Here is a 16121-nt window from a genome sequence, read left to right on the forward strand (position 1 = left end):
AAGTCCTTGATCTGCCATTGCATTAAGTGCTGACAGATATGAGTATATGAATGCCACAGACTAATCTGCCAGTTTAGTAAGTGATGATAGATCTGGGTTTATGAACACCATAGTCACTGATCTGCCAGTGTACTAAGTGATCACAGATCTAGCTCTCTGAACAGCACAGTCCCCAATCAGCTTTGCACTAAGTGATGACAGAACAGATCTGAATCTGTGAACACCCTAGACACTGATCTGCCAGTGCACTAAGCAATGATATATCTGAATCAGTGAAAAGCATAGTCACTGATCTGCCAGTGTACTAAGTGATGACAGGTCTGAGTCCATGAACAGCATAGTCACTGATCTGCCAGTGCAATAAGTAGATATGTGCAAGGTATTTTAAAAAATGCATTTTCAAGGTGTAACATTAACTTCTTTGGATTTATTATGGTCTCATTATTACATATTTATATTTTTTCCCTCATGAACCCTAAGATATTAAGCCAGGAGCTGTTCAAAAATTGAAATCTAAAAATAACTGGCCATCAAGATTTTCAACTTTTGGAGATCAACAGTTGTTTCCTCAACAATCGGGAATTTGCCAAAATGTAAAAAAATGGAAACACTGTTTATAATACCCAAAACTAAATAAATGTTAAGGTATTTATCAATTTTTAGGAGTAAATTTAAAAAATTTAAAACATATATTCCAATTTTTTCCTACATATGGTAATTGGAGAAAATGAGCACTGATTGTGCATTAGGATTCACATCACTTTGATTTACTCAAAAATATTATTACAATCCGGGTGAATCAAAATTGCAAAATGCACGCTACTGTGCATTGTTTCAATTTTAATGATATATGTTCCCAAAAGCTGAGAAGCAAATGAAAAATTGAGGCTATACTTAACAATACTTTGGCAAGATGCAAAGGGTTAAAGTCGTATTTATAACAATGTAGGTTGCTGCTGAAAAGCGCCAAAGTAGCAGTCCAGTTCGCAAGCTGGTGATCAGTCCTATTAAAATTGCATATCTAACGTTTAAAAAGTTATGAATCTGCCATATGGTGTGCCGATTTAAGTCAAAAAGTTGATATAAATTTGCAGTGTAACATTTTCGCACCTTGAGAATGACGTCACTAAGTACTATTAATTCTTCTGTCATGCTTGCAGTGATATTCCAGTTTGGATTACATGTCTGACCCACATAATTCAAAACTCAATTTCGTGCAAATTACATCAGCTAAAATTTTCAAACAACTCTTAAATAATAGTAAAATTGCTGCTCTTTCTAGAAATGCATGTGTGGAGAGTGTATTTGCTGAATAAGAGTATAAAATACAACCTAAATACTTCATAATGCCCTTGTTCTCCTTAAAACATGAGCTAGAATTAAAATAATGCTAGATATGCAAGATTTGTTTTTTTTTTTAATTAAGATAAAAACCAATAATTCCATGCAAGATGTTATCACTTTAACACAGGGTATGATGCAAAAAGAGACCTGTTCTGATCTCCAGGCCTAATGATAATTTTCAAAAGCATATTAGAGTTATCCCCTCCTTGCTTGCGCATAGCTACAATAACTGATGATAGATTCTATGAATAGCATAGTCACTGATCTACCAGCGCACTAAGTGATATGCTTTTTGCAGTAGGGTTTCATTTCGAACATCTTTGCATTTATCTGTTACGAGCTAAATAACTTTAAGACTCAGAGTTTATTATGGTGATTCTTCCCAAATTGGTAGGTTTTTGGTCCTTAGAATAAATCCTTTTAATATCACAGATGCAGAAAACAGAAATCTAAAAATGTTTCAACCATCAATGACATACCTTAATTTTTAATTTTTAAAAATTATTCCAGCAGTTTTTAATGTAAAATTTTGTAGAAATCAACTGGTTTCATTAGCCTGAAACTATTGCTTACAGTGCTATTAGTGACAACATGTTATTGACTCATCGTGTTATCAATAAGGTTATTATGGTAAAAAAATAACCATAGGCTTGAAGGATATTCAAAATGACCACTATTTAGATCTAATGTCATTGGAAATGCATAGGAAATGGCCAAGGATGTTCCAATTGTGGAGAATCATACAAAAGCAAATACAGTATCATGAAATTATGATTCTATTTTTATCTCCTTTATACAGAGTAAAATTTAGTGTTATGGAGTCGTTGTGTATATCTGATCCCTTTTAATAGCATGATATGCATTCAATACATGAAAAATAAATAATCACCAACAACAAATAAATTGAACTTTTTATCTCCTATGGCAAAATCTGAATGAAGGGGACATAACCCCCAATGCAAAACATATGTAACTTACTGCTAGATTTAACCTGGTAAAAATATTCCAAAATAGTTTTGTAAATATAATCGGTGTATATCTGACCTTCAACAAAATCCCTGGGAGCCCAGAGGCCCCTAATATTATAACTCTATTACAAGTAGTTATCAATGGACAACCTCTGTAAATTATAGATATCACTGCTGAGCAGCACCATTTTCATTTAGGACCATCTAGATTACATAAGACATTTCCTAATGAAAACCCCATGTCAATATGACTTTTTGTTCGGGGGGGGGGGGGGTAGTGACAAGTTTTTCAAGATGGCTGCTATGGTGACCATGCTGGGTCACCAGATCAGCACCATTTTTATTTTAGACACACTAGACATCATAAAAAGTCTTAACAAAAATCCCATGTTGATATGGTCATCGGTCCTGGAAAGGTAGCAATAACAAGATTTTCAAAACAACTGCTGTGACAATCATATTAACATATCAGCATCATTTTCATTTAGAACAAACTAGACATCATTGTTATGTACATCTATATTGTGTTTTTAACTTTTATACATTACTGTAAATTTATAAGGGTCTTTTAAAAACAACATATTACATAACTAACTTTTGTCTATGATTGCTGATTATACTTTAAGATAACAATCATTTATAAACATGTTTACTTGTGTTTTAGTTAAGGCGCTTGGTTTTTCCTTTGGAAATTTCATCATTTACCTGATTCATTTGTTTGTAAGTTATAAATAGGCATTTTAATATTATCTGAGTTCAAGATCTAGCATTGATTATGACCTTAGAAGTTTCTGGAAGTGAGTTTGTTTACAAATTTAATGGAAAATGACTCACATCCTGGTCATCTTATTTTGCCTTAGGCTTATATATGTTTTTTTGGCAGTAAACAAAGTCTTAACTCCTATCTTAATATCAGACTTTATGGAATTAGGTTTAGTTGTGTTCAGTTATAATTTGAGAGGAATCATTTATTTAAATTATTCATTAGAATCACAAATTTTTTATTGACGTTTGGTCTAAAACACTATTTTTGGATTATTGTGAATTCATTCAAAGACATTCTGGATTATGTCTTTGTGATACATCAAGACTGTTGGTATATCAACCGATTCAGTACTTGTACATCAGCACATTCAAGATTCTTAAAATTAATTCAGAACATTCTATACTTTTTGACTTGTGATAAAAATTTCAGGATTATTTGAGATTTAATTCACAATAATGTAAGTTCCTCTTACAGTTTCATTTTCTAAATTAGCTAATTAAATTAATTGTTAAATTTTATGAAACTTTTTGATTTTGCTTGTTCTTTTACTAAGTTTAAGATGAAAGAGTCATAACAATCACATAAAGTCCTTTGGTACAAACCCCATATTAATATGACTTTCTGTTTAGGAGTAGCAATAACAAGATTTTCAAGATGGCTGCCATGGTGGTCACATTAGATATCTGATTGGCATCATTTTCAATAAGGACTAATTAGACATCATAAAATGTCTAAAACCTTTGCATCACTATGACTTTCTGTTCAGGAGATTAGCAGTAAGGTTTAAAGAGGGCTGCTGTGGCAATCATATTGGATGTCAGATCAGCTCCATTTTCACTTAGCACCAACTAGACAGTATAAGAATTCTTTTAGAGAAAACCACAAACTGATATGACCATCTTGGTTTTAAGAGTCCCCTGATGATGGATTTCAGTGATTCACTGTATCAGTGTACACATGTAAATCTGCATGGTTTCAAGATTCCTCTGATGATGTATTGAAGTAATTGACAGTATTACTGTATACATGTAGATCAGTAAATCTGTACAACTTCTAGCTTCCCCTAATCACATTTCGACTTATGTAATCATGCATCCATTTTGGGTGCTCTGAGAATATTTGTAAACAATGAATTAAATACAATTCTCTTATTTATTTGTTGAGTTTCATGATCATTTTTACAACGATTTTTTATTTTACAAGAGTCATGAAAACATAAAACCTGAAAAATTGTTTCCATAGAGTGCATAAATAGAATTTGTGACATGCAGTCTGTAATACATACACACACACACACACACACATATATATATATATATATATATATATATATATATATATATATATATATATATATATATATATATATATATATATAGATAGATTTAGTAAAATAATAATAATAAAATAAAATAGAGACAAACAGTCATACATATAATTATATTGTTATAAAGGATATACAATATACCAATTTAAATTATACAATTTTATATAGTGCATTGGCATTAAGTCCATTAGGATACAGAGTATCTAACTTATGAATCCAATAAGTTTCTTTTATGAGTCTATTCATGTCACCATGCACAATATCTACTGGCATGAAAGAAAAATCAAGTAGAGAGTGATTATTGGTGTTAAAGTGTATTGAAATATTAGAGGAAAACTGAGGATCTCTATAATATTTTATATGAAAGCGATGATTATTCATTCTCTTAGAAACTTGTTGTACTGAAAGAAGTTCTTTCTCTTATGTTTGCACATTGACAGCACCGGTGTCTGTTACATTTAGATGACGAAAAGTGTATATTTTTATTTTCTGTCTGTTTAGTTCTAATTAAAAAATCTTAATTTTGAAAAGTGATTTGATGCTAAGTTTTTTTGGATAAATTTAGGAGACTATAATATTTATTAATTATACGACCTATATTAGGTAATGAAGGATTATATTGTATTGTGAAAGGAATTACATCACTCTCTATTTTACATTCTGCTGTGTTTAAAGCCTCATGTTGAGTAAGATTACAGGCTTTGTTCAGCGCAGAATTAATTATATATGTAGGATAATTTCTATTTTGGAAATAAGTTCATAATTTATTCAAGGAATTTTGTAACTGACAATCATCTGAAATAATGCGTCGGTATCTTTTGGCCTGGCTATATGGTATACCATTTTTACATGACATGGGATGACATGAAGAATATTCTACATATTGGTGGATATTAATTTCCTTGATATGAATATTTGTAGAGATAGTGTTATCAATATTTTTTATTATATTTACATATAAAAATGAAACATGTGTACTTGATGCAGTATAAGTAAATTTAATCGTCGGATGAAAATGATTTAGGCGATCAATACATTTTTTCAATTCTTCATTTGAATTGTTCCAGATCATAAATATGTCATCTAAAAATCTGAACCAAACAGATGGATTAAACTTTTCGTTTTGAAGAAAATCTTTTTCTAATTTACCCATGAAAAGGGAAGCATATGAAGGAGCCATACAACTACCCATTGCTGCACCCATTATTTGTATGTATTTCATATTTAAAAAATATATATATTGATGAGATACTTGTGTTCTAAAATCAGAGTTCAAAATTTTGAAGGCTATATTAAATACTATACAGTAAAACCTGTCATGAGCGACCTCTGCTATGAGCGACCACCTGTCATGTCCGACCACAATCGTAATGCACGGATCGATTTTACTATATAAACGCTCTGTTATGAACGACCACCTGCTGAACGCGACCAGCGACCGCGATTTCTTGGCAAAATATGCATTTTGACACTGCTATGAACGACCGCATTGCCAAAAAATCAAAACAGATTGACACCACTGACCTTAACTTAATCCTTTGTAAACATTAGAGCTCGGGATAAATGTAGTATGCAAACAAAGTGCACATTAAATAACACTATAGTTGAACAACCATATATCGGGATAAACACCTCTAACCATCATTTAATCCTTTGTAACAAAGATGGCAAAAATAGCAAAGATTGCTCTAATAAAGTATTTAAAAATAATTTGTCTTGCTACAGTACCAGTTTTGTGAAATTTACAACTCCAGCGTACGGTGTCATTTGTAAACTGCAGTAAACCAGACTAAAGTACATGTCACTAACCGCCATTGTAGTGCCGAAGTCATGTGAATAGCCAGTAAGAGTAACATCAAAGGGAGTAATGATGGATATACGCAGTCAATTTAGAGGTTTGTATTTTTTCTTTATCTGTATGAAAACTCACAAAACGCCGGTAGTCCTTATGTCCAAGTGAGAAATCGTTTGAAAGGGCTTCAGTGTTGGTTTGAGTACGTCGTTTGCTTTCCAGTTAATCCATAATGCCTGGAGGGTGAATGAGCTCATTGTCTTTAATACTAGTAAGTGAGAATCATTTCCAGATTTTTTTTAAATTATTTTTTATTTCTTTTGTTAGTGTTTCACCAAGCCACAATCTGTTTACGTGGGTGCAGATGGTCGGAACATTTGTTTATCGAGCTATAACGCTGTTGATTTAAATAAATGTACAGTACTGTTTCCTGATGAGTTAATTATGTCTTTTGGTTTCATTCATTGGTACATAATATATATTTATTCCACAATTCCCCAAAACCTGATCAAAACCTTTAGTCTTTATAACGTCAACACTAATAACAACGGCAAAATCTCCGCTGAAAAAAAGAAAAATTTTAACACTGGAAGAAAGGATTAATGTCATTGAAAGAAATGAAAAAGGTGAGACCACTCGCAAAATAGCAGTCAGCTTAAGCGTCGGTAAAACGCAAGTTCAAAATGTAATCAAAGACAAGAAGTCCATTAGAAACGAATGGCAGAAAGGTGCACAAGCACAGAGGAAATATGCCACGGCACGACGGACAGTTTACGGAGATCTGAACGAGCGAGTATGGGAGTGGTTTTGTGTTGCAAGGAGTAAAAACATACCAGTAAGTGGAAAGTTGATTCAGGAAAAGGCAATAATTGAGATACATCTTCAGACCAAATAGCTGAGTAAAACATGTCAACAAAGAAGTATAATGGATTTCTTTTAAAAAAACAGTGAATAAGTGTATAAAATAAGATATATACATCATATCTAACTGTTCATTTTTTGTACATATTAATGTGATGTTGAAATATAAATTTTATTCTCGTTGTTTGATAGATGTATATCTTTATTATATAAAGATATTTTGAGAGGAATGCATGCATTATTTAACAAGATTCATGAATAAAGGATATGATACATGTACAGTGAGTATGGGTATTATTTATTTTTCAACAATGCTAACTATTGACCCTGAAAACCAGTCCATTTTCACACACCTCTTATGAGAGACCACCTGTCTTGAGAGACCGCTTTTGGTTGGCAGAAGGGGCGGTCTCTCATAACAGGTTTTACTGTACCATGTGACTGAAAGTAATTCTTTTATATACTTTAAATACTTCATTTATAATTACATTAAATTTAAATTAAATTTAAAATTATCTTAACATAAAAAAATTAAAAGATGCTCTAGCCTACCCAACAAAAAAAACTCAAAATATGAGTTATCTCAGTATGGTCTAATATTTGATGTCAAATTTATTGGTCTGACAGTATTCAGGTTTTGAATAATGCCTTACCTGAACAGAGACAATTTACTTAATGCAACTGGGTACAAAATAAAAAATAATTGACAGAACTATTTATCAATTCAGTAAGATTGGATGATTTTTGCTGTTATATATCCCTTCACAAGTCAGAAAAGTTGTGGCAAAATGAAAAAATTACAAAACATTCTTATGCTGCTGTCAAATATTCAAATTTATAAGAATATTTTCGCATGATTATGGCATGACAGCATTCTGGATACTGGCCAACTAAAGGATTCCACATTAGAACAAATAAGAACTGGTCATTTTGCAAGCTTGTTGTTTGTAATAAAACAGATATCCATATGACAGTTTATGGTTGTTGCAACAGCAATTGTGAAGACTTCTTTTCATCAAATAAAACAGAAAATGTCATGATTCAGACAAGTCTGAATGTCAGCAATTTGTGAAGTATACCTGCAGAAAATGCAGTCAGAACTTGATAGATTATTTTCTGCTGAACAAAATCTCCAATTCCGTTGATGAAAAAGTGACCCACCTATCTCTCATACTGATTGGCCATCATGACCCAATAAATGAAATCCTGGCCTCATTGGCCATCATGACCCCATAAATGAAATCCTGGCCTCATTGGCCATCATGACCTTCATAAATGAAATCTTGGCTTCATTGGCCATCATAACCCCATGAATGAAATCCTGGCTTCACTGGTCATCATAACCCCATAAATGAAATCCTGGCCTCATTGGCCATCATGACCCCATAAATGAAATCCTGGCTTCATTGGCCATAATGGCCCCATAAATGAAATCCTGGCCTCATTGGCCATCATGACCCCATAAATGAAATCCTGGCCTCATTGGCCATCATGACCCCATAAATGAAATCCTGGCCTCATTGGCCATCATGACCCCATAAATGAAATCCTGGCTTCATTGGCCATAATGGCCCCATAAATGAAATCCTGGCCTCATTGGCCATCATGACCCCATAAATGAAATCCTGGCCTCATTGGCCATCATGACCCCATAAATGAAATCCTGGCCTCATTGGCCATCATGACCTTCATAAATGAAATCTTGGCTTCATTGGCCATCATAACCCCATGAATGAAATCCTGGCTTCACTGGTCATCATAACCCCATAAATGAAATCCTGGCCTCATTGGCCATCATGACCCCATAAATGAAAGCCTGGCCTCATTGGCCATCATGACCCCATAAATGAAATCCTGGCCTCATTGGCCATCATGACCCCATAAATGAAATCCTGGCTTCATTGGCCATAATGGCCCCATAAATGAAATCCTGGCCTCATTGGCCATCATGACACCCATAATGAAATCCTGGCCTGAACATTACTCTTATTGTTGCCTGCTTTTTAAGGCAGCCAAACACTTATTAAACATCTCTTTATGGATTCAAGTTTTCTATAAAGCCCTGTTTCCTGATACACTTACCAACAGGTCCCTCTGCCTGCATGGCTTGATGTTTCTTATCGAATTCACTGAGCTCTAATTGGTGCTGATTAGCAAGTGCAGACAATCGTTGTTTCTTTAGTAGGCTCAGCCTTTTGTGCAACTCTGCCTCCTGGCGAAGCTTTTCTTTCTCAAATTTGTCTTTAATGGTAAGCAGTTCTTGTCTCGCCTCTTCTGTCAGTTTAGCTGCCTGTGAAGCAACTAATATCCCTTGTCTGAAAGAATTTTATTATTAAGTATAAATCAGTGTTTTGATAATGTATTTTTGAAAATACATCCTGACAGAACACATGCAATAGTTCTGTTACAGCCTTCAGGGAGATTTTTCTTCTCCATTGCCAGGAGACCTGCCAAAATATTACAATAGATAACTGAAAGGCAATTCTTAATCAGCTTCAGGAAAATGTCCAGTTTTTCTCATTTTGTGGCTAAACTTTAGGATGTGCATCTGAAAGTTTCCATCATGATGATCACCGAGTTATCACATATATGAAACCATTGTCATTAATGTACTATTATTTTACTATTTACTCATTAAGTTTTTTCTAGTATAATATGGAATAATATTAATATAACATTTATGAGACCAAAAAAGCTAGGTTAAAGAATGGGACATATTACCATCAATAAGACTATCTAGTGAATCATTTTATAAACTGCTTCAAGTGAGACCTACTTACAACTGTTTAAGATAATAAGTATAAAATATACTTAATCTATTAAATATTGGGTATATCAAGTAGTAATCAAGAATACAAAAATGGATAAAACTCAGTATGCTGAGCATGTGCTGTCATCAGATATCCAAGCTCCAATTTTTTAAAAATCTAGCTAGCCCATCCAAAATGAGTTACACTCATTAAAAGATACAAAATTACTCTTTCTTAAAAGCCAATTCATTCCTTTATACAAGTAGTACTAATGACAATGGTATGTCCATTTCTCCAATTCCAGAACCCTGAAACCTTTTACCATTTTTTGCCAAAACAATACATATACATTAGTTCTTCTTATAAAAATTATCTGCATCAATGTTTTCTCTTCATCTCTGTTGCCAGTTTTCACCTTTTTAAATTTTCAATGACTGCTTTATTATTAAGTACATTCTGTTGTTTATATTGTGGATGTCCTTGAACCAGACAAGAGAACATAGTCCTTGACCCAAGCACAATGCTCTTGTGGTTCCTCTCACCCTTACACCTGAACATTGTTTGAGAACCATCAAAAACCTTGTTCTTGGACTGAGACCACCTCTGAGGTGGGAGAAGACATGAATGAAAATGGCAGAATATGCCATGCATTGATTTGCCTTGATTTTTGTTCCAAGATCAGCTCAATCTATTAGGGCATGCACACTCAGGAATATTTGAGAACACACGAGAACTTGTCCTTGGAATTATGGACAAAAATCTCAAACAAGTTTCTCAAAGACAACCTCATTACCAAATAAATTATGTTCTATTTACCAGTGTATCATATTGGTGCTGAATTACTTTTTTTCCTACATGAAAAACTCCACTTCAAAATTTTCACCTCAAAAACCTTTTAATTTGTCAAAAAATTTGCCAGTATAATTCAGAATGCAAAATTTTCACAAGCTTGTAATAATTCTATAAAATCTGGAATGGCTAGCTTCTCTGTGCTGAGTATAACACATCATTGCAACCAAACAACTGTTGTCAATGGCCACTGCTGTGAGCTTCCTGTATTCACATTACTGTGAGCTTCCCTGTATTCACATTACTGTGAGCTTCCCTGTATTCACATTACTGTGAGCTTCCCTGTATTCACATTACTGATGTCATATAGAGGATCAGATGGCAGATAATTCCACAAAACTGTATCACCCTCAATAATTAAAACCATTATTTGTTTATTATTTTATTATTATTATTATTATTATTATTATTATTATTATTATCATTAAGTAGATCTATTTCTAATTCAATCAAAGTAAAGTTTCATTAAAAATGAGAAGTAATAGCAACTGGTAAGTTAAATAATGAAATACTTTCATGTAGTCTGAGTCTCTGATGTCATTCCACTGATGTCATGTTATGATTATGACTGATGATGTCTGAGTGAACTGCCTTAGAAAAAGTCAAAAGTTTGCCCCAACGCATACTGGGCAGTGTCTATAGGTGTCTATTTCAGAACCAAAGAAATGTCACTTGTACAAATTGACAGCTTGATTATTTTATCAAGATATATTTATCATGATCAGACATCATCAGCTGAATAACAGCAAAGACTTGTAACATTAAAGTAAAATGGCGCAATGACCTACTTTTTCAGTTTCACCAAGAGATCAAGTTGCTGGCCTGCCATGGTGTTCAAAATATCTGTCTGATCATCTTCATGGGTTTCCTGTAACACACACACACACACACATATATATATATATATATATATATATATATATATATATATATATATATATATATATATATATATATACACAACATTAAAAAATGGCAGGTATAAATGTTCATTATGAGTGACACCATCTTAAAATCTCTAGCAAAAGGTGATTTGGGTTGAAAACTGGTATACCTTATATGACAAAATCTGAAACTTTATTCTCTTCCTATCAGTGATTTTTGCCTTCTCTCCTGCACCCATCTCTAAACCCTGAACATTTTACATTCTTTTTCATTTTAGTGCTATGCCGCTACTTCATGTATACTCTGATCAGCTGACTTTAGTCACATCACATTGTTGTAGTCAAGCGTAGCCATTTTAAGATATCCCCTTGTACATCGAAATGCTTGTTACCCATTCACGTATTTTTGTACAACAATACAAGATTTTAAAATTTAATTACCTGCACAAACATTCAAAAATGAGAATATATTTGGGTAGTTTGTCAAGACTGATCATATTGTCTAGTGACACCTAGTATAATTTCTAGTAAAGTGACACCTAGTATAATTTCTAGTAAAGTGACACCTAGTATGATTTCTAGTAAAGTGACACCTAGTATAATTTCTAGTAGAGTAACACCTAGTATAATTTCTAGTAAAGTGACACCTAATATGATTTCTAGTAAAGTGACACCTAGCATAATTTCAGTAAAGTGACACCTAGTATGATTTCTAGTAAAGTGACACTTAGTATAATTTCTAGTAAAGTGACACTTAGTATGATTTCTAGTAAAGTGACACCTAGTTTAATTTCTAGTAAAGTGACACCTAGTATGATTTCTAGTAAAGTGACACCTAGTATGATTTCTAGTAAAGTGACACCTAGTATGATTTCTAGTATAAGCATTGAGTATGCATCAGTAATTACCTTGATTAACTACTACATCTGAGGCATCATATGAAATGCGTGTAGCCCACTTATCTAACTCACATACAACGCAGAGTTAACCTGCTGAAGGTAACATATCACAATATACAATACAAAATCACTAATATATAAAGCTTAACATTGAATAAACAGATTTTTATTCCCATTTTCAAATATATTATACATAAAGGGCTGCATATCGATGTGGTCATGAGTTAAACAGTGTTGGTTGGGGAGGGTTAATGCTATTTTTCAGCAAATGATAGGCTATACATGGTGGCCTGTATATTTGGTGGAAGAAGAACCCCTGAAAACCCCCCAGGAAGAACCTCTGCCTTACAGGAGCTTTCTCAAATATCCACACTGGCTGAATCAAGACCCAAACTCATGCGGACAAAGGTGACATATGTGAGTGATCTGGAAATGGCATTAAGTGCAAAATTTTAATATAATATTGTATTTCATGTAATTTTTCATACACCAAATAATAATTATTAATTTCAATGTTCAAAAAATTATATGTAAAATAAATAATTATCATTCTGGTGGTACTGCCTGTGCATGAAAAATTAAGGGATCATACCTGAACAAGTTCTATGGAACACATGCTACTCGACAACATAACGATACAAAGGAAACATATATTTTCAGTCTCATTCTGCTCTCAACTCAAGAATCTAATCACAATACAAATAAAAGTAAACAAAAAGATTTTTGTTGCTATTAGTGAATGAGAGAAAGAGAGAGGATTATGTCTCAGTGTGCAAGCTCGTCTACATTTAGAGCATATCTAGCTGTTGTGTTGTGTAATGTTGGCAAATTGATTAAGATGGTTTGAACATTTATTACTTATGGGTATTATTTATTGGTATGCAACAATATGAGTCCACATTGTCAAGAAATTAAGTGCAACTTGTATTTTTACAGCAACAATAATCTCATTATCAAATTGCAATAAAAACAAAAGAACTTGAAATCACATTTTAGTTAATACACATGAGCAAGCATGCATTTGTCTCTCTCTGTGTGTGTGTGTGTGTGTGTGTGCAAGACAGAAAGAAAGAGAGACAGATAAAAAAATATTTTGTCAGTGTACAAGACTGTATTTATTCAGGGTGGTTTTATTTGTAGCTTTTGCGAAGAGAAAAAAGACTATTTTCAGTTACCTGATGATTGTGATAATCCTCATGCATTACGACCCTACTATATTCCGTTATGAATAAACACCACTATATTAACAATTCATTCTTGCATTAATTATGATGTACATTGTCACAACAACCACATGGCTATGCAGTGTTATTTACATGGTAATTAAACATGCTTAGTGCTTTGGTTATTCCAGCTGAAACCAGATTGAGGGCAAGAATGGAAAGAAGAGGTCAAATCAGCGAGGCTGCCAGTAGATAAATGAACCTCTCTTTAGGGAAATGAAAATCTGTCAATGTACTATTGAAACTGTTGTACATACAGAATTTGTTATAAGGAAAAGCAATCATACGCATTACTTGTTATTCAAACTCACCAATAAAGAGAATACTGTAGTGGGGTATGTCATAGAATATATTTGAAATAAAATCTTAATTATATCCAAGTCAAAATAGAACAAGCACTTAAAAGGTAGTATTTGTATATGTATGAATCGATTTAACAGAGTCTGTGACTTTCAAATTTACGATGGAAAATGACAAGGGTTTTATATTTTATGTTCATATGACTATAATGAAACAATAAGACTAGCTGACCAATGGTCTGTGTGGTCTTGACTTTAGCATGTACTGAGATGTAATTTTTGTTGAATAAGAAAACATCAAGGAGTTTCCGAACTCGTTTTAAAATGCACGTGGTGTCTTGTTATGGTGATGGACTTAATAAGGAGAACTAATTAAGAATAATATTTAAAGGTATAGTCTGTGAAGTCCTTTGTCCATTTCTTAAAAACAGCAGTAGATACTGTAATGACAATAAGAGAATTGTATTTTATCACCAATAATTAAGTATTAATTTTTGTAAAAACAAAATGGCAATACTGTATTTTCGATCTTTTTAGCAAATGTCAATCTTCTTAGTAGAAATTTTATCTCCGATAATTTAATGTATTTTTTTCAAAAAATACAGAGTGATATGTACAAAAAATTATGATACATTTAAATAATTATCATTTTGATAACTGGATTGTGTAGGAAAACTTAAAGGGTACAAAAAATGCATGAAATACGGTAAGTGGAGCATAAAAAGACTTGCAGTTGTCCATGATGTTTGTACACCTTTAAGATAAATACCAAAAAAGTATCATGACTGTAACTTCAACAATGTCAAAGAAATAGAGCTAAATGCACAAACATTCACTGGAGAGTTAAAAAGTGGTCAATGTGACCTACTTTTCTCAGGGTGAGTTGTATGTACATGTAATTGTGAGAGAGATGTAGATCAATACAAGCAGCATCCCATGTAAAGTTCAAAATATTAAGCTAACTGACCTGAATCATATTTCTGTTCATGGAGTAAATGACACATAGAAAGCCTCAAAAACATCAGGTATGTTGTTTAATTTAGCCCAAAAACTTAAACCCAACCATCACTTTTGAAACAATCTATGCATTATGTTATAACTGAAAACAAAAGAAACCAATGAAGCATTCATCAGTGTTGAATGAATGAATATTTGATAGAGAAACTTTCTTAGGTCTATGAAACAGTATGTACATCAAACTGAATCAGAATATGTTGAATGATTCTTCAGCTATGACAAAATCAAGAAGGACCCCGTATAAAGATATTATGCTGATTAACAAGGGCAATAACTCTGTCCCAAAATATTTCGGACAAAAAAAAACCATAAAAGTAACATCTGGGTTTAAAAGAAAACATTCCTATCAAATTCAATCAAAATGTGTTGAATGGTTCCTGAGTTATGGTGACTATGTACGTAACATTCCAAGTTTTCATGAGAAGACAAGAATATATTTGACAAGGAGAATAACTTGTCCAAAATGGACCAGACAAGTCTAGGTCTATAAAAAGTATACGTAAATGTATGGGACAATCTGCATACCAAATTGCATTGCATCAGAATATTCTGGAGCTATAGTGACTATGGAACATCCCTTAAGATGATGCAAAGCTAATTGTCTGGGCCATGACTCTATCCAAAATAGAGTTGACAAGACAAAACCCATCAAAGGCATCTCTAGGTTGTGAGAAAATACACATAGGAAATTAAATGAAATACAGTGGGAACTCCACTATAATGCAATAATTGTGGTAGAAAAATTGAACGTTTTTAATATCATGGTCAAGTTAATGCAGATTTTACAGTATTTTACTTTTTTCAGAGAACTACGCATTGGCCCAGTTACATTTATTCATGTTTAAAGTATATCATAAATAGGGTATCAACATCATTTAATATCATGCTGTTGTAGCATGCATTTCATCCATAATGCATGTAAATCCATTGAAAAATTGCACACAGATTTAAAATATTCAATAATTATGTCACAGATCATTGTGTCTGAATTCAACGTTTAATATATAGCACGAACAGAGTATTAACACCGTTTACTTACCATCTGATATTGTACCATCGTGGCATGTAGTTAATCCATAATGCATTTACAAGTAATTCCATTGCAAAAATTGCATACATATTTAAACTATTCAGTAATTTTG

At 32.8% G+C, this 16121-nt stretch overlaps 1 protein-coding gene across 1 annotated transcript in view; it reads right to left on the bottom strand.

Annotated features, from left to right (window-relative positions):
- The window catches only part of LOC149795347 (limbin-like), a 125207-nt gene that overhangs the window by 67804 nt on the left and 41282 nt on the right, over positions 1–16121 (bottom strand). The window contains exons 14-15 of the mRNA XM_089965122.1: positions 11446–11525; positions 9141–9373 (exon numbers count right to left, since the gene is read on the bottom strand). Of these exons, the coding sequence (XP_089821248.1) occupies positions 9141–9373; positions 11446–11525 (313 nt within the window). The remainder of the gene's footprint in view (positions 1–9140; positions 9374–11445; positions 11526–16121) is intronic.

Source organism: Sinohyriopsis cumingii, chromosome 7, assembly GCF_028554795.1.
Source record: "Sinohyriopsis cumingii isolate HCF-2022 chromosome 7, ASM2855479v2, whole genome shotgun sequence".
NCBI lineage: Eukaryota > Metazoa > Mollusca > Bivalvia > Unionida > Unionidae > Sinohyriopsis > Sinohyriopsis cumingii.